General features: G+C 44.6%; 1 protein-coding gene across 1 annotated transcript; it reads left to right on the top strand.

Moving 5' to 3' along the window:
- Window positions 1-3267: 3267 nt before the first annotated feature.
- On the top strand, window positions 3268-16511 carry ddx43 (DEAD (Asp-Glu-Ala-Asp) box polypeptide 43). The gene is made up of 16 exons (XM_030772434.1): window positions 3268-3610; window positions 3710-3765; window positions 3899-4025; window positions 4529-4669; window positions 4946-5027; window positions 5490-5646; window positions 7038-7156; window positions 11514-11624; window positions 12233-12374; window positions 12845-12945; window positions 13572-13659; window positions 13800-13927; window positions 15127-15236; window positions 15769-15907; window positions 16031-16118; window positions 16347-16511. Exons 1-16 carry the CDS (start codon window positions 3268-3270, stop codon window positions 16509-16511), a joined length of 2097 nt encoding a protein of 698 aa, XP_030628294.1.
- Window positions 16512-18433: the final 1922 nt, after the last annotated feature.

Here is an 18433-nt window from a genome sequence, read left to right on the forward strand (position 1 = left end):
CCTCATGACCTTCCGATCAAGGCGGCGCACTGTGCGGACTGGACACGACTTTCAATCACTTATGTGCTTTTTACAGAGAAATGGGGTGTTGATTTTTTGTTTTGCCCCGACTCTTTTAATTTTCAATATATCAGGTGATAAAAACAAAACGAAACTAAACAAAGCAAAACAAGACAAAACGTGCTCTTCATTCGTTTTTCTTAGTTCACACATATCATTGTACGGGCAGTTCGTCCGATAAAAGATGACAAAACAAAAAAGAACTGTTGACAAACTGATAAGGAGGAGGAAGGCGTAAAAGGGGGCAATGGTACTGTATGGGATCTTTTTCTCAGTCTTGCATGGACACTGCATGTCAGCACACTGCATTGAGTATATTTAAGAACCCGATTAGGCCCCTCCCCCTGTCAGTTTTAGCGAGTGTCATTAGGTCTCTATGGGTTCAGAGATGCACTCATCTAATGCACTGCATGTGGTAGAGTATTCTAAGTGTTCGGAGCAAGCGTAGAAACAGAATTCCCACACACAGATTCCACCTCAGCCTGTTAGATGTATAACTACTGCCTTCAAGTCCAGAATGATGTAACAGCGGAACGACACGCCACTCAGTAACACAGCAGTGTCTTACTTCCCCTGCGTTCTTCTACAGAGCAGTGGACGTTCGATGTTCTCCGAGTCTGCATATACTGTGCTCGGTAGAACTGTGTTTAACCAATTAAAGTAATCTGAGCAGTAACCTATTAAATAGCGATGGGCCTTATTTTAAAGTTAAATAGTTTAGGTTGCCTCTTACAAAATGATTTTTGGAACTTTCTGTTCTAAAGCGTAAAGTGTAGAAGAAACTGAACTAACCCTTAATAAGTACTTACAGGCCACATGTACACATCATCAAAAGCAGGCGGTTAGGGGTTAAATGAAACTAAAGAAAGCTAAACCACCTCTGACTTTTAAACGAAAGGTCTGTGATTGACGAGAGTGCAGTAGGAGCAATGTATTGTTTTGGGGTTTTTTTTCAAACAACATAAGAAAGTTGACTCCATCACAAACTGAGAAACAATTTTCATGACTTGTCAAGGACAAACCGTCATTTTCTGAATGTGATTGCTTGATTACTTGCATTTGTCTACTTTATCAAAGACATTGATTTGTCAATCATGTGAATGCAAATGCCTTTGAAAATGAATGTGTGCAAAGATGTCATTTCCTGTTTATTTATTGCACCTATTTTATTTTATAGAAAAATAAGAACACACAGCAGTCTTAACTCTTCCTGATAACTGACGGATTCTCATACGTTATTAATTTCCCATTCAGTGTGTCTGACTGGTGCATAAAGGTAATAGTATAACTTTAGAATGTAACATGTGTTTCATTAAGTCAGTAACGCATATGTGAGATACAGGCCATGTGTTGCTTTGTTAGTGTTTCTGAGTCAGTACAGTGAGTCAGTACAAAGCCGTGGGGTTTTTTTTCCTCGGGGACGGTTTAGGCACTGTATAACAATCGGAAGCACAAATGATTGCTTTGTGCAATGTTGTGATTTGATCTGTGATCCATTGGCAGTTTGAAAAAAGCTCTGTGTGAGAGAAGGTACAAACAATAAACAGAAAAGACCCTAAATAAATAAATATATAAATACTATAAAATAAGAAGAAGAAGAAGAAGAGGAAGAAGAAGAAGAGGAAAAAAGCTTTGAAGGGGGTGATGATGTCAATGGACTCTGTGATGTGTGTCATTTCATGCTTGGTTTGCTGATTGCTTAATAAAACAACAACAAAAAAACAAAAAACAAAAAAAAAAAACAAAAGCAAAAAAAAAAAAAAAAATCAAAAACATATATATGCATAATCTACTAACCACACTTTGCTCAGTAAACAATTTCTTTCATTTTTAGCCGGATGGTTCTATCTGGGTGCCTTTTTTTTGCATTTTCATAGGACTTCATACTTCCGTGCGTATAACGACCCATAACGCGAATGGATATTATTGCGAGTGTATGAGGATTGGAGAGTTGCACATACCCTGTCCGGCTGTGGTACATGTCTATCGGTTAGATATGATTTATTTTTCCACTGGTACAGTAATTTATTACACAAAACTGGCCTTTATATTCATGCTTGGTAATGTAAACATTCTACGTCATGCAGATTAATTTATTTCAGTGAACTATGTGCACATAACAGAGGAGACACTCTGTGCCTGGAAAATGCAAAACTAAATTTTATTACCATACTTCAATAAACAAACAACTTGAAACTGTGTATACATGTGTGTAATCATTAATGTGCTCTTGGAGTATCCTCCGTTCACCAGGGGAATTTTTTTTTTTAACATTTGTGAACTTAGAATTGCCGGATACAAAGTGCAGACTGTATGTTAAAATGAAATCTCATTGGCTAAACTCTCTCACAGTGACACTCTCTCGGAGAAAACATGACAATATAGTCTAATATAATACTATACTACTATATAACATAATATTGTGTTGTATTTTCTTCTGACAATTGTAACGAACGCTCACTATTTCTCAGAATAGAAAGGGCTACAAACGCATAAAAGGTCTGGGCGGACTATTTGACTATACTACAGCTGCTGGCGATGATGAAAAAAAAACCCTACGCCGTCCTTTTATGTGCAATGTGCAAAATCCTCACCATACATTTATTCCAAAAGAAAAAAAAAACTGCGCACATTATTTACAAAGTGCTCTCGACAGACAAACAGACACACCATACAATTAAACAGCACAATTTCCCAACAAAAATTCACTGATTTAAGCTATGTACAAACCCACAGATCCCCACCAAAAAGTCCACTATATACATTGCACGTCTCAGTTTCGCAAAGCACACAGGTCTTTTGAATAGTCTCTCCCGCGGCAGCGTACCAACCAATGATACGCTACTGGTAGCAGAGGATGGTTAACCAAACCAAATAACCAAAGAAAATGTTTTTGTCTAAACATACTTCATTTGGAAACTTGTGCTTTTTTTGTTAGTTTTTTAAAAAAATATCTATTTAGAAAATTAGAACAAGAGAGACAATCCTGTCAAAATGTCTTACAGAGACTTCAATGCCACTGAAATGAACTGAAAAGCAGTGTAGGTGGTCAAAAATTAAAGTAACATCACGTGACATCACGGTCAACGCACGGGGTCATTATGTCACAGAAACGGATGTTGAATTACGTGCTTGTTAACTGGCGGTCTATTTTTACTTAAGATTTTACAAGCGTCAGCGAAAGCTTGACAGAATCCGTCTTTTGTAATGTCGGATTGGGAAGATGATTATGATGAAAATGGAATCGCAATTGAAAAGCCCTCTGAGAAAACAGAATTTAAATTTCCAGCAATTAGAGGGACAACTGACGTATGCGTTGGCGGTAAACGTGTTAGCGGAGAGCTACACTGGAAAGTTGACAGAAATGGCTCGCAGTGGCGGAACTGGAAGGACAGTAAATTCAATTCGGATTTTGGTGACCGCAAGTTGTCCAGAAATGGAGAACATGGCCGCGATAGGGAAGAACGACCCCGGACTGGTGGAAAGAGAACGGGGTCATCTTCACCTGTGTCCCTCACAGTGGAGAACTCCTCAATTGGGAGGGTAATAGGTGAGCTAGGGAGGGTAACAACTCTAGCCTCTGACGTTATATTTGTTAGCAAGCTACATTCAGTATCGAATATCGAACTCGCTTAACTTTCAATTACAGGCCGAGGTGGTGCAAAAATTCGTGAACTTGAGGAGAATAGTGGCACCAAGATAAAGGCAAGTTGTGTAATTTTTGCAAATGTTATGGCTTTTTGTTTAAAAAGTAACACTAGACCAGATTGGAGACGTGAACTCTGATTAAATATAAGACGTACGTACGTGAAATGAATCGTTATCTTTTCCGTGTCAGATTAATCGCGGAGACTATGAAGGAGAACTGCTTATCTTCGGTAGCCATGATGCTCAGGAAAAAGCCAGAGAGATGATCGAGAAGATTGTGTTGGGTGATTCAGACGGTGGCCGTGGATTTCGTAATGGTAACTTATACAGAGTGAAACCGCGCTCTCCCTGTTCGGAATACACCTTTAAGTTGCGTAGACTGTTCTGGGCTTTGGCGGGGAATTAAAAACTCAACGTTGTCACACTGGGGAGTTAATGGAACCACGTGAGAGGTTTTGAAGGGTTTTTCTTGAAGCATTTAACGGTTTGTCAGTGGTTTGCAGTGTTCAGATAAAAAACATCAGGTGTCTTACAGTAAACCCAGTCACTCCCTTGTTTTGTATGTCCGTTTCTCCCAAATCACATACAGCTTGTGTGGCTATTAACGTAAAATATTCACATCCCACCCCCATCTAACAGGGTAGTCATCTTAGTTAGCCGTCATGAAGCAACCACAAGGAACCACAGTTTGCCAATTAGATGGGAATATTTTAAACTGAAGCCTTGTGTGGTTGTGCAGCTGCCGTTTTCAGTGACACTGTATAATGCATCTCTGTATTATGCATCTATGTATGGCCCTGTGCGTCTGTCCCAGTCTCAGGACACGCTTGCTCCTCGGCCAGAAGAGACTCCTGCTGGCCAGCGTCGGCACTGCAGGCCCCCGTGGCACCAGCTCCGGCTCCCATAGACTGGGCTGCTATGAGGGAGAACCGTCACAAATACGAGGCCCTGAAATGGCAGGGTGAGTGCAGCCAGAGACGAAAGGGCTGCATCTGTGTCAAACAGAAAGACATCACGTCAGCTGACAACATTTTAATGCTTGCACCAGTGAACAAGTGACTAAGGGGCTTCTGTTTTCTTATGTTGGCTGAGAAATGACTGTTCGGGAGATTAACGGGTTATAGTAATTTCTTTGCTTTGTGTGTGTGTGTGTGTGTGCATGCTTTGACTGTAACTGAAGAGGCTGGTTTGGTGGAATAATTGGTGCTTCCCTAAAACATCACATTGGTCTCTGCAGATCTCCCCCCAATAAAAAAGGATTTCTACAGGGAGGCTGAGTGTGTGGGCAGGCGTAGTGTGGAGGAGGTGCAGGCCTGGAGGTGCGTTGGTTACAAATCAGATCATTACAGAGAAACAGTCACTAACTTTTACTAGTTAGAATGAGAGATATTTTACAACCGCTGTCAGTTAATGGGCGGGACCATGATGTAACACAGTCTTGTAGCTCTTCACATTATCCAGCAGAAGGCAGTGTTTGATAGGTGTGATGGTAATATTTGAGGTTTTGTTTTATCTTTCTTTTTTTTTCTTTTTTTTTTTTTCCTTTTTTTTTCTTCTTCTTCTTCTTCTTTTTTTTTTTAAGGTTTTGAGCGGGAACCTTAAGCCAATCAGAGAGGCTGTCATCTGTCAGATGATCTGCTTTGTCTATAAGTGTGTGGTCCTTTTTCCAGTTCTCTTCCTGTAGTGACTCACTGGTGTCTGTCAGAGCCCGGGCACCAGGGATTCCTCTCCGTTGGTTCTTCATAAAAATCACTCTCCTCTGTCTGGCTCTCCCCCACCAGAAAAGACAACAACAATATTTTTGTGGATGACCTGAAGGAGAAAGAGAAAAGAGCCATTCCTAACCCTGTGCACACATTTGAGGAGGCTTTTTCTCCCTACCCGGGTATTATGGAGAACATTATCCGGGTGGGGTTTCAGAAGCCAACCCCGATTCAGGTACGCCAGATTCCCCCCTCCCTCCGTGCTGGCACTGTAACTCCCCGCGTGAAAAACTGCTGAGAATTTTTTTATTTTTTTAAGTCCATATTGTCAGCTCATTTACATGGGTCATGTCATCAGCCTTAGAGTGTACAGCCCAGCAAATTCGAGTCCTCTGATTGGCCTTCGTGCATAAGTTTTTCCGGTACATTCTCACGGATGTCGCTAACAGATCTGAACACAGAGATGTCCTGCGTGATGCCTTTGTTTTACGGAGGACCGGGGCTTTCCAGCCGTTTAAGACAAAAGATGAACTTTATTTACCCCGGCGGGGGGGGGGTTCTTTTTTGCCACAGTATAAAAAAGTGAACAGAGACAGAAAGATGGGGAGTAACAGACAATGCAGCGTACACCATACGTTGTATGCAATATAATAAACAATATACAGCACACAGTATGTAATATAAAGACCAGTGTACACACACGCGCACAGTCCAGTATAGACTGTACTATATATTATACCAAGTCTCAGGAAACATTTCACATGCACACATGTTAAGAGTACCATCACTGTTGTTGTAAGGGTGTGGTTAATGTCATAAACCGCACATACCACTACTATGTTTTACATATGGCTCAAGGACCCTGGTGTTATTGTAATTGTTTGAGGAAAGTACCGTAACTTTTTCACAATAATCAGTTGTCCTTTAACCCCAACAACGATGCTTTAGTCAGCGTCTGGCATGATATGATTCACTTTAAGTGTTGGATCTCCGTTTTGTTGTTTGTCACGGTTTTGTAAATGCAGAGAAGTTTGCAGTGTTAGATTCTGTAAATCAGTCAGACTGAGTGTCTGATTAAGTGATAGAGTATTTCACTTTCAGCATCTCTTACGCAGTCCTGTTAGGCTCTGTATGAGTAGATCAAAGCTAACCAGTCATCAGAGCTTCGTGGCTTCATTTAATGTAGTGTGATCTGTGTGTGTGTGTGTGCGTGTCTCTCTGTGCGTGCGTGCGTGCGTGCGTGCGTGCGTGTGTCTGTGTGTCTGTGTGTGTGTGTGTGTGTGTGTCTCTCTGTGTGTGTGTGTGGCGTCCTCTACCCTACAGACGTTTTGATGGCATGTGTTATAGAGAATATGGGAGCTGTCTGAGTTGCATACTCACCTGCATTGCTGTAATATGGCCTAAATGCCATATTGCTGGTGCATATGACATACAGTTGGACAAGTTCTCTGGTTGTCTGCACTGTCAGTTGTTTGTTTTAATTAGGTCAAAAGGAAGTTTAGCCTGTTTCACATCGTGGAAACCTCAACTGGATGTTTGACAGTACCAACAGTGTGTTGTGTGGTGCAGTGTGTGGTTGTGTAGTGTTGTATAAGACTGTGTAATTGCTTTTCTGTTCTGGTACAGTCCCAGGCCTGGCCTATAGTTCTGAGTGGGCTGGACCTGATTGGAATAGCCCAGACAGGCACTGGAAAGACCCTGGCCTATCTGCTCCCTGGCTTCATTCACATGGACCAGCAACCTCTGTAAGTCTGTGAAACAGAAACTGTTTCTTTTCTTTTTTTTTTGGCTTATTGATCAGGCAACCTGTGGACTGCAGTCAGAAATTTCAAAGCTGAATCATAACTGTGTCGCGTTTCTTTGAATTTTGCCAGCGTGACCGAAATGTGTGAACTCAAATGAATGAACTCATCCAGAAACTAGGAAGTGATTTTTTTTGATGTGGCAGGTGACATAATTTTTCTCCTAATGTTAGATGAGGGTAGCCAGTGGTTGCAGGCTCTGTTTCCGCGACGAGCATCGCAACAAACAGGAAATGCCACAAACAAGAATTTAACGAAACGCCGCCAAGTATGCAGTTAGGATTAATGTCGTATTGTATGGAGCACCATCATACCAAAACAGTTCCTTGTAGGGGCAGCCTACTTGGCCGTAAAGCAAATTCTGATTTTGAGGAGTGAAGGAAGGCGCTGGTTTCTGTCCGGTAGATTACAGCCTTGGCTGACCATGCAGGATGTAGGAATAAAGCTGACAAATCAAAAATGTATTGATGTCTTTGGCCATGCCAACCTTCACATATTTTAATTGTTCCAGCAACTCTCTGTTGGTCACACTAAACAAACCAAAAAGCTGGAATCTGAAAGACAACAAAAGAATATGGGTTTGGATCTACATGCAGGGGCTCCAGACTAACTTCTCCACTGGGTACACTGGTGGCACTGGTGCTGTCAACTTTCTCTGTTGGTGGCACCAGCACATGATGTGGTCCCCCCCCCCTCCTTTTTTTTTTTTTTTATTTATTTTTTTTTTTGTGCAGCATGTTATTAATCAGTGGCCTTGCATGCTGATGAATAGTTGTCTTCATTTGCATACCCCAGTTTTGCATTAAAGTAAAGGTTGACAGTGACTCCAGACTTGATGTTTGCAAAATGTTTTTAATCTGAACATTAAGTTTCTCTGATAAAATAGGTCATGTTCTATTATATCATTTTAAAAGATAGAATAACACCAATCTTATCAAATAAAAGCAAAACATAACGCTATGTAAGACGGCTCCTCCAGTCCCTGTGAGATACCCGCGCTGTTTAACAAAGCTGAGGCCATAAACGCTAAGCTATCGTCAGTCTCTCCGGAGTGCAGGCAGGGAGAGAGAGAGAGAGAGAGAGAGTGCAGGCAGGGAGAGAGAGAGAGAGAGAGAGAGAGAGAGAGAGAGAGAGAGTGCAGGCAGGGGCAGAGAGAGAGAGAGTGCAGGCAGGGGCAGAGAGAGAGAGTGCAGGCAGGGGCAGAGAGAGAGAGAGTGCAGGCAGGGGCAGAGAGAGAGAGAGTGCAGGCAGGGGCAGAGAGAGAGAGTGCAGGCAGGGGGAGAGAGAGAGAGAGTGCAGGCAGGGGGAGAGAGAGAGAGAGTGCAGGCAGGGGCAGAGAGAGAGAGAGTGCAGGCAGGGGCAGAGAGAGAGAGTGCAGGCAGGGAGAGAGAGAGAGAGAGAGAGAGAGAGAGTGCAGGCAGAGAGAGAGAGAGAGAGAGAGAGAGTGCAGGCAGGGAGAGAGAGAGAGAGAGAGAGTGCAGGCAGGGGCAGAGAGAGAGAGAGAGTGCAGGCAGGGGCAGAGAGAGAGAGAGAGTGCAGGCAGGGGCAGAGAGAGAGAGAGAGTGCAGGCAGGGGCAGAGAGAGAGAGAGAGAGAGAGTGCAGGCAGGGGCAGAGAGAGAGAGAGAGAGAGAGTGCAGGCAGGGGCAGAGAGAGAGAGAGAGAGAGAGTGCAGGCAGGGGCAGAGAGAGAGAGAGAGAGAGAGTGCAGGCAGGGGCAGAGAGAGAGAGAGAGAGAGAGTGCAGGCAGGGGGAGAGAGAGAGAGAGTGCAGGCAGGGGCAGAGAGAGAGAGAGTGCAGGCAGGGGCAGAGAGAGAGAGAGAGTGCAGGCAGGGGCAGAGAGAGAGAGAGAGTGCAGGCAGGGGCAGAGAGAGAGAGAGAGTGCAGGCAGGGGCAGAGAGAGAGAGTGCAGGCAGGGAGAGAGAGAGAGAGAGTGCAGGCAGGGGGAGAGAGAGAGAGAGTGCAGGCAGGGAGAGAGAGAGAGAGAGAGAGTGCAGGCAGGGAGAGAGAGAGAGAGAGAGTGCAGGCAGGGGCAGAGAGAGAGAGAGTGCAGGCAGGGAGAGAGAGAGAGAGAGTGCAGGCAGGGAGAGAGAGAGAGAGAGAGAGTGCAGGCAGGGAGAGAGAGAGAGAGAGAGTGCAGGCAGGGAGAGAGAGAGAGAGAGAGAGTGCAGGCAGGGAGAGAGAGAGAGAGAGAGTGCAGGCAGGGGGAGAGAGAGAGAGAGTGCAGGCAGGGGCAGAGAGAGAGAGAGAGTGCAGGCAGGGGCAGAGAGAGAGAGAGAGTGCGTGCAGGCAGGGGCAGAGAGAGAGAGAGAGTGCAGGCAGGGGCAGAGAGAGAGAGAGAGTGCGTGCAGGCAGGGGCAGAGAGAGAGAGAGAGAGAGAGAGTGCAGGCAGGGGAGAGAGAGAGAGAGAGTGCAGGCAGGGAGAGAGAGATTTTTTTTTTTTTTTTGAGATTTACATTGCCTTTAATACATCAATTTGGTTTTGTCCATATTAAGTGATGCCTCCCCCGAACCCCTCCCCTACAGAGAAAACCCCCATTCCATCCTTCCCCTTGAAACCATACGCTCAAGATATACATTCTATTCTTCATAAAGACATACAAAGCTCTTCGTTAACAACAGAACACAACACATTTCCAACACACCATACATTCAGAAAAGACCTCAGATCATTAATAAGTTTAAAATAAGCAAATTCCACTCTAAGGCGAGCTGGGAGAGAGAGAGAGAGAGTGCAGGCAGGGAGAGAGAGAGAGAGAGAGTGCAGGGAGAGAGAGAGAGAGAGAGAGTGCAGGCAGGGGCAGAGAGAGAGAGAGAGTGCAGGCAGGGGCAGAGAGAGAGAGAGAGTGCAGGCAGGGGGAGAGAGAGAGAGTGCAGGCAGGGGAAGAGAGAGAGAGTGCAGGCAGGGGCAGAGAGAGAGAGAGTGCAGGCAGGGGCAGAGAGAGAGAGTGCAGGCAGGGGCAGAGAGAGAGAGAGTGCAGGCAGGGGCAGAGAGAGAGAGTGCAGGCAGGGGGAGAGAGAGAGAGAGTGCAGGCAGGGGCAGAGAGAGAGAGAGTGCAGGCAGGGGCAGAGAGAGAGAGAGAGTGCAGGCAGGGGGAGAGAGAGAGAGAGAGAGTGCAGGCAGGGGGAGAGAGAGAGAGAGTGCAGGCAGGGGGAGAGAGAGAGAGAGTGCAGGCAGGGGGAGAGAGAGAGAGAGTGCAGGCAGGGAGAGAGAGAGAGAGAGAGAGAGAGAGAGTGCAGGCAGGGAGAGAGAGAGAGAGAGAGAGTGCAGGCAGGGGCAGAGAGAGAGAGAGAGTGCAGGCAGGGGCAGAGAGAGAGAGAGAGAGAGTGCAGGCAGGGGCAGAGAGAGAGAGAGTGCAGGCAGGGGCAGAGAGAGAGAGAGTGCAGGCAGGGGCAGGGGGAGAGAGAGAGTGCAGGCAGGGCGGGTGCAGGCAGGTGAGACTGACTGAACCAGTAAAAAAGAAAGTACCACTTTCAACCGCAGTGGTTAACGCAGTAACCGTGCACCAAAACAGTCGAACGATCGTCATGCACTCGCACGAAATTTTAACTCGCACACACTCAAAAAATTGTCGCAGTCTCGAGCCCTGCGCATACCTGACAGAGAAGCCTCATATCTGTGTAACAAACTGTAGTCAGCAAAACGTTGGCATCCAACCACTCGCACAACCTGCCAGAAATACAGCTCCAATAGGGGCAGTCCCTGAGTACGCAGATTCTAGTTTCCGCACAGAAGTTCACTTTTAATGTGCTTTACCACTGAAAGCCGGGGATCGTTGAATGTGGTTTCAAGTTGAAAGGGTTTTAATCACAAGTTTCTGTCAGTTTTCATCTGTCTGCTTGTGTCATTTAGAAAGTATTGCTTTCTGTCGCAGTACAACTTTTTATTGAAGAGCACAAAGAATCGAATTCATCAGAAAGGTGTGTCGTTGACTGGCAGGACTGGTTTTCCCGGGGCTCACAGTTCAAAGCATCTAATTTTAATCTTGTTCCATCACTATTTATAAGTGTCTGATTTTAATATTGTTATATCATTATTTATAAGCATCCGATTTTAATCTTGTTATATCATTATTTATAAGCGTCTGATTTTAATCTTGTTATATTATTATTTATAAGCGTCTGATTTTAATCTTGTTATATCATTATTTATAAGCAGTTGATGCTCGTGTTGTGAACCCAGTGTAGCTGTATGTCTCTGCCTCTCTGTGTGTGTGCCTGTGTGTGTGTGTGTGCATGCGTGTGTATCCCTGGCTCTGTGTGTGTGCGCGTGACGTGTGTGTGTGCGTGTGTGTGTTTTCAGGCGGAGAGACAAGCGGGAAGGCCCTGGTATGTTAGTGCTGACACCCACCCGAGAACTGGCACTCCAGATAGAGTCTGAGTGTAACAAGTACAGCTACAAGGGTTTCAGAAGGTAAAAGTTACACCCCTGTATCTAAACAACCACGCAGCCACATGACCCCGTGCAGCTCTGTGGGTTTGAACAGCAGAGCTCCTGCGTTTCCATGACAACCTGCAGAGGTGTGCATGCCCCGGGTCCCACGCGCCCTCTTGCTCTGATATTTCGTCGGCGTGCCTGGTCCGCGCGGGCGTGTTCTCCTGTGTGCGTTTAGCATTAAGCAGCTTACGTCAGTTCCCTTCCTAATGCACAGCAACTCCTCACCAAAACAGTTCCTCCTGCCTTATACACACACACAGGTGATGTCAGGAGAGCCGATAACCTGATGAGGGGAGGTGGGTCACACCAGGAAGGGAAGGTGTTCCCCCTAAACCGGGACATGTCTGTTAACCCAAACATGAGCCTAAAGTTAAAACTGTCCCATAGGACAACAACCAAGGGGCATATTCTGTCTCATTGTCACTTAAATGAAGTCCCCCTGGTCTGGCAGTAGAAATGGCCTAAGCCTGTTCCAGCTCTGAGGTCTTTCTCTCCCGGCTGTCTTTTGGCTTCGGCCTGTTGAGAGCGGTTGTGTCGCCGCTGGACCGTGAAGACCAGCGCTGTGTCTGAATGTGTGTTTGCAGTGTCTGTGTGTACGGCGGAGGAGACCGGAGAGGGCAGATTAACGCGGTCAGCGGCGGCGTGGACATCGTCATCGCCACCCCGGGACGACTAAACGACCTGCAGATGAACGGACTCATCAACCTGCGCTCCGTCACGTACCTGGTGGGTGTGAGGGGAGTTCTGGGAAGGCGTGGGTGGAGGGGAGGGGAGGGGAGGGGGTGATCGTCTTAAAGGTGTAGTCTGACCAGTCTTACCTCCGCCCAGATGCGTCTGACTTTTTCCACCAATGTTTAGTGACCGATCGCCGCTGATTGCTTGGCGTGACCAAAAGAAAAGAAAAAAAAAAAAAAAGAATTGTGTGTTTACAGAAGATTTCAGGGGTAATCTTTTGTTAGAAGTGAAGGTTAGTAAATGATTTCAGGGGTAATCTTTTGTTAGAAGTGAAGGTTAGTAAATGATTTCAGGGGTAATCTTTTGTTAGAACTGAAGGTTAGTAAATGATTTCAGGGGTAATCTTTTGTTAGAACTGAAGGTTAGTAAATCCTCACTCAGCATCTACTCTGTAGACAGTTGAGTAACTGAAGAGTGTGATGTGTGTGTGTGTGTGTGTGTGTGTGTGTTTTGGCTTCCAGGTGTTGGATGAAGCAGATCGTATGTTGGATATGGGATTCGAACCACAAATTATGAAAATAATTCTGGATATTCGCCCAGACAGGCAGACAGTCATGACCAGGTAACACTGGGCCACCGGTACCAGTCTGGCCGTTAGAACAACAGAAATGAGGATGAAATGGTCCAGTCCAAGTGCTGTGTGGTCTCTGTGTTGTTAATAGAGTCAGTACTGATCCGTTCATTCAGATTCAGTTAAATTGACAATAAATCCGTTCTGCAAAGTCTGTTTGTGTCCTCAGTGTGTTCTCACACACACACACACACACATTCTGCTTGGTATGCTCTCATTGCACACACTCACAATCACACTCTCTGCTGGGTGTGTTCTCTCTCTCTCTCTCACACACACACACACTCATACACTGCTCAGTGTGTTGTGTCTGCACTGATAACCCTTATATTGATCATTTCCACAAGCAGAAGGTTGAAGAGAAGGTGTGTGATATTTCATTGACATGAAAAGTGAGGATTTAAATCACCACTGAACAAGTAGTATCAGTTTTATTAGTGTTTGTTTACTTACTTGTTTGTTAAAATGAATCTTATGGTTGTCCTGAGCATCAGCTGTTTATATTTCCCACGCAGAATTCGTGTGTGTGTGTGTGTGTGAGCTATGTTTAGACACACACTTCACGTCCATGATGGTTTCACTGACACTACTGTCCTCTCCTCTGTCCCTTACTCCAGTGCCACCTGGCCTTCGGGCGTGAGGCGTCTGGCCAAGTCTTACCTCACAGACCCTATGATGGTCTACGTTGGTACCCTCGACCTTGCAGTGAGTAGACAGACCCTGGCTTTGTCTACAGCCTGTTCACGAAAATATCAGAACCTAAATTTAGGATCACAATAACCATCAATTTCCTCTCTTTCTCCCTCTCTCTCTCTCCCTCTCCCTCCTTCCTCTCGTGGGTAAAGGCAGTGAACACAGTGGAGCAGAGAGTGCTTTTTGTTCAGGAGGAGGAGAAAAAAGCATACGTTTTTGATTTCATCCACAACATGGAACCCCAGGACAAAGTCCTGATATTCGTAGGGAAAAAAATCGTGTGAGTAAACAGCTTCAAAGTTCCCGCCTCACAACCACCACCCCACTGTCAGGGAGATACCACATCTTCCCAGCAAAAAAAAAAAGGTCCCCCACTGTCAGGAGATACCACATCTTCCCAGCAAAAAAAAAAGGGAAATGAGAAAAAATTCAAAACAAAAAAAAAGAAAAGTTGACAGTTTTCTGCGATGTGGGTCAAAGGCTTCCATTTTCGTTTCATGTTAAACTGCAGCCATGCAGGTGCTTGCTTGTGGGGCTGGTTTTGTTTTGTTTTTTGTTTTTTTGAGAAGTGATCTCCATCCCCCTCGGTGATGACTCTACTCTCTCTGTCAGTTTCGATTTCTGGAGCCAGTTATCCGCTGGGGTGCAGTGGAATTACTATGTGCCTAAAAGGTTCGCTCTTCTCCAGAAATGAAAGCTGTTCTTTCTGGTGTCTGGGAAAGGGCAGGGCACTGGTGTGCTGTAGTCAGAAAACACAGTGTTGTCTGACAGTCAGGAGTGTTGATGGGTTTGACTCCTCCCCTCTCCCACTCTCATTTCTCTGCTGGCCACACCCCTCAGCAGGGAAAATGAAACTGCAAACTTGCAATCTAGTTGAATTTCACTAATACATCTATAATGCAGCTGATAGCAAAAAAAAAAAAAAAAATGTTTTTAAAAACTTAGTTCTTTCGCTGCAGGAAGAGAATGGATTTCATGGGCATTTATTTATTTGTTTTAATGCTGAGAGACTTTAGCAGGCAACTCTTTGTCATGCTGCCTCACGGGACTGAATCCGTTCTCGACATTGTTCATCAGATTCTTGTAAATCGTTTACGACATTCCTTTGATTGAGCCGAGACTTCTTTTGTGGGGGGAAAAAAAAATATAGCAACAGTAGTATTGGCCTTCAGGGGGTGGAAAGCTGTATATGAATGTGTATGTGAGAGTGTTTTTCCACTCTACATAAGGACAGAGACGTCTCAAATGTTTATGGTTTACTCAGGCGTTTTGAAATAGATCCATTCTCACACACATGGTGGCATCAGACCTGCTTTCATATGACTTGAGCGTAATCAAACATGTTTCAAACCCAAATCAAAAGCCTGTCTGTCCGTTATTCCGTTACTAGTTGTTAAAAAGAACCTGTCGCTGATGATGTCAGTTGTGTGTGGTGTAATGTTGTTGTTGTTGTTGTTGTTGTTGTTTGGGCCTGTTCAGAGCGGACGACCTGTCCAGCGATCTGTGTCTGAGGGGCATAGCCGTTCAGTCTCTGCATGGAGACAGGGAGCAGAGTGACCGTGAGGAGGCCCTGCAGGACTTTAAAGACGGTGTGTACACTCGAAGAGCCCATCAGGAGGGCGGGGCTCATGGGAGATGAGGAGGCCCTGATTGGCCAGTTAGTCTGTAGGGGGATTTTATGTGTTTTTTGGTGACGTGTAAGGATAGAGGATCATTGGACCAAACCGTGCGTTTGGAACCTTCTGCTTCAGTATGTGTAATAGTGTAAAAAAACAAAACCAAAAAAAAACGTGTGCTGACGTGTTAAACTAAAGCAACTTGTGTTCACCACGTAATTTAAAAATTCATAGCCCTGCAGCTAATTCACTTCGGCAAAGCCCAGGTCATCTGTCAGGTAGCTTGTCTGAATATTAAACCAAAAACCACACGGGAACTTCAAAATAACATTACCAACCTTTATACCCCTACTTTAGCCTGGCTTATTGTGCCAGAGTTAGTCAGCATTAGCTCTGTGCTTCTTAACTTCCTTTCAACCATTCAGTTCTTTTCATCGAATTACTCTGTGTGTGTGTGTGTGTGTGTGTGTGTGTGTGTGTGTGTGTGTGTGTGTGTGGTGTGTAGGCCGTGTGCGTATTCTTGTGGCCACGGATCTGGCCTCGAGAGGACTGGATGTCCACGACATCACACATGTCTTCAACTACGACTTTCCACGGAATATTGAGGAGTACGTCCATCGAGTGGGCCGGACAGGGCGCGCAGGGTCAGTGCCGAGAGAGAGAGAGAGAGACAGAGAGACAAGTTACTGCTTAACCGGCTGTCTGTTAGCTTGACATGTGGTTATAGGCGCTTCCTTTTTAATGAACAATCATCTGTGTGGACATAGGCGGTGTGGGGCCTCCGTTACCCTGGTAACAAGGGCAGACTGGAAGATGGCGAGTGAACTTATTCACATCCTTGAGAGAGCTGGCCAGGTACTCGACATAATCACACACACACATACACACACACACGAAATATCCAAACACATCTCTTCCTTACCCAGCCCATAACCAAGACATCACACAGGCTGACTGACACGTTTTACGAGATGTTTGTACTTTTCATTATTATCATTCCTTAAAAATCAACCCAAACCCAGATCTGGTCTGAAGGCTTGGTTGATTTCTCTGCTGTATTTGTGTTTAATTCACGTCTCTCAGGATGTTCCAGAAGAACTGGTTTTGATGGCGGAGCGGTATGACAAACATCAGCGAGAGAAGGAGCTGATGGCTCCCAGAGCGAGGGGTGACGGGGGAGGAAGACGAGGAAGAGGAGGCAGGGGTGGGAGAAGTGTGTTCGGGACAGACTCACACTGGGGCGTGTGACGCTCTGTGGGTAATTGTTCTTGTCCCCCACTATTCTTCTCAGCTCACTCAAAAACAAGAAGCATGAAATGTTAAAAACGTAAGACTGTGTGTAGAAGTACTTTTTGTTTTTATTTCTCTTGGTTTGCAAATGAATACAACTCTGAAATAAATAACTGTGTGTTGCATTTCTGTTGTGATTTTCAGTGCAAACCATTATCTCTTTTCCACGTGTTATGTTCTCAGATGAATAAAACGGGTATGAAAACTGGATGCACAGTGTCTTATAGGTAAGTGCACTGTGGTCTTTCTCCTCTGCTTCAGTACATGTGGTGACTTTGTTGTTGAGTCATATTGTGTCTTGTAACAGACTGGTGGTTATACCACAAGTTTACAAAAACAAAAAGTTTGTGCTGTGTTCTTCTTAACATCCGCAAAGCAGGATGTGAAGTCTTACAGTTTATTTTGAACAATAGTGGTGTGATGTGTAGTGTGGTGAGATTCCTGAGTGGCAGAGAGACACTGCATATTTGTAAGACTTCAGCTGACTCAGCTCTGTACTGAAGCTATTACAGTCAAACAACAGACCAAAATTAATCTGTTTTTTTTCCTCTGCAAACACACACACACACAGAGTCCCTGCCAGACTTTCCTGGAGGTTCTAAAATGCTGTTGTTGTTTTTAGGATGAAGAGGCTTTTTGACAATTCAAGAGTTTGGTGACTCTTTTTTGTTTATAAGTTTGTTTTTAAAGGCATTGCATTATAATTTGAGTGTATGGGATACATTATTATGTTTGATTAAATACCAGTTAGTCATTTCCCAGTTGTGTCCAACACATATAAAATCTTAATTACTTTAAGTCGACTTAGTCATGGAACAAAGTGTCATTCTGTGTTCATGTGTTCAGCAGAAATGTTTCTCCAATAAAAGCCTCTGTTATTGAAACTCACAGTGCACTCAGGAATAAATCCAAACAGGGAAATTTGTTTTCTTTGGTGAATATTTATTGTGGAGTGCTGTTATTGAAAAAGGTTGAAATGTGACCACACAGAAACAGGGAGCGTACACTGGTAAAAACCCATTCACGGTTGTGACCCAAGGCCAAGGCGTGTCATAACCAAACCAGCTGTGTCGATCTTCAGTGTTTTTCAGGCCAAGGGCCTCTTGGCTGATAGGGGGTCCCTCTGCTGTGTCTCTATTACATATCATATCAAATTGTGTTGCTTATTAAACCAGGCCAACAGTAATGTGTAGGGTGGCCTATAGTGCTGTGTATAGAGGTATTTTGTGATGGTGTAGACAGCGCTAACCCATTAAAATAATAATTACTGACTGATTCATATATATATTCATATATGACTTAGGTTACTTGCATTGACGTGAACTGAATAAGTGGAAGATAAAAAGATTTATTTTTGCTTATTATAGGTTGTATTTATGTTCATGTATATTTTTGGACATATTTTAATCTTTGGAAGAAAAAAAAAGTTTGGGATCAAATTGTTTGGCGGACCCCCCTGCAGTAACGCTGAGGGCCCTCTAGGGGTCACAGACCCCCTGTGTAGATGATTAATAACATGTAGTGGTTTATCTTGGTGGCGAAGTTACACAACCAATCAGGATGTTTCTAGGTTTATTACAGACACACGTGTTCAGCCCCATAACATGTTTAGTGTTGTAGATGCATGGGGGGAAAACGTGATAGACATTTCTCACTGTCCACCGGTCTGTCCGTAGGTGAGGTCTATACCAGGAGCCTCTCATACCCTAGTTTGAGCTACTGCTAAAATTAGCCCAGTAGCCATGAGCACCAGGCAACAAGATGTAGCCTGTGGGTATTCACAAGGCACCTCATAATAACAGAAATACAGAACAAAATGGAGAAGACACAACAGATTTCATTAGTATATCTGTGTATAAAAGAATATAACAAATTTACTC

This window comes from Chanos chanos, chromosome 4, assembly GCF_902362185.1.
Source record: "Chanos chanos chromosome 4, fChaCha1.1, whole genome shotgun sequence".
Classification (NCBI taxonomy): Eukaryota; Metazoa; Chordata; class Actinopteri; order Gonorynchiformes; family Chanidae; genus Chanos; species Chanos chanos.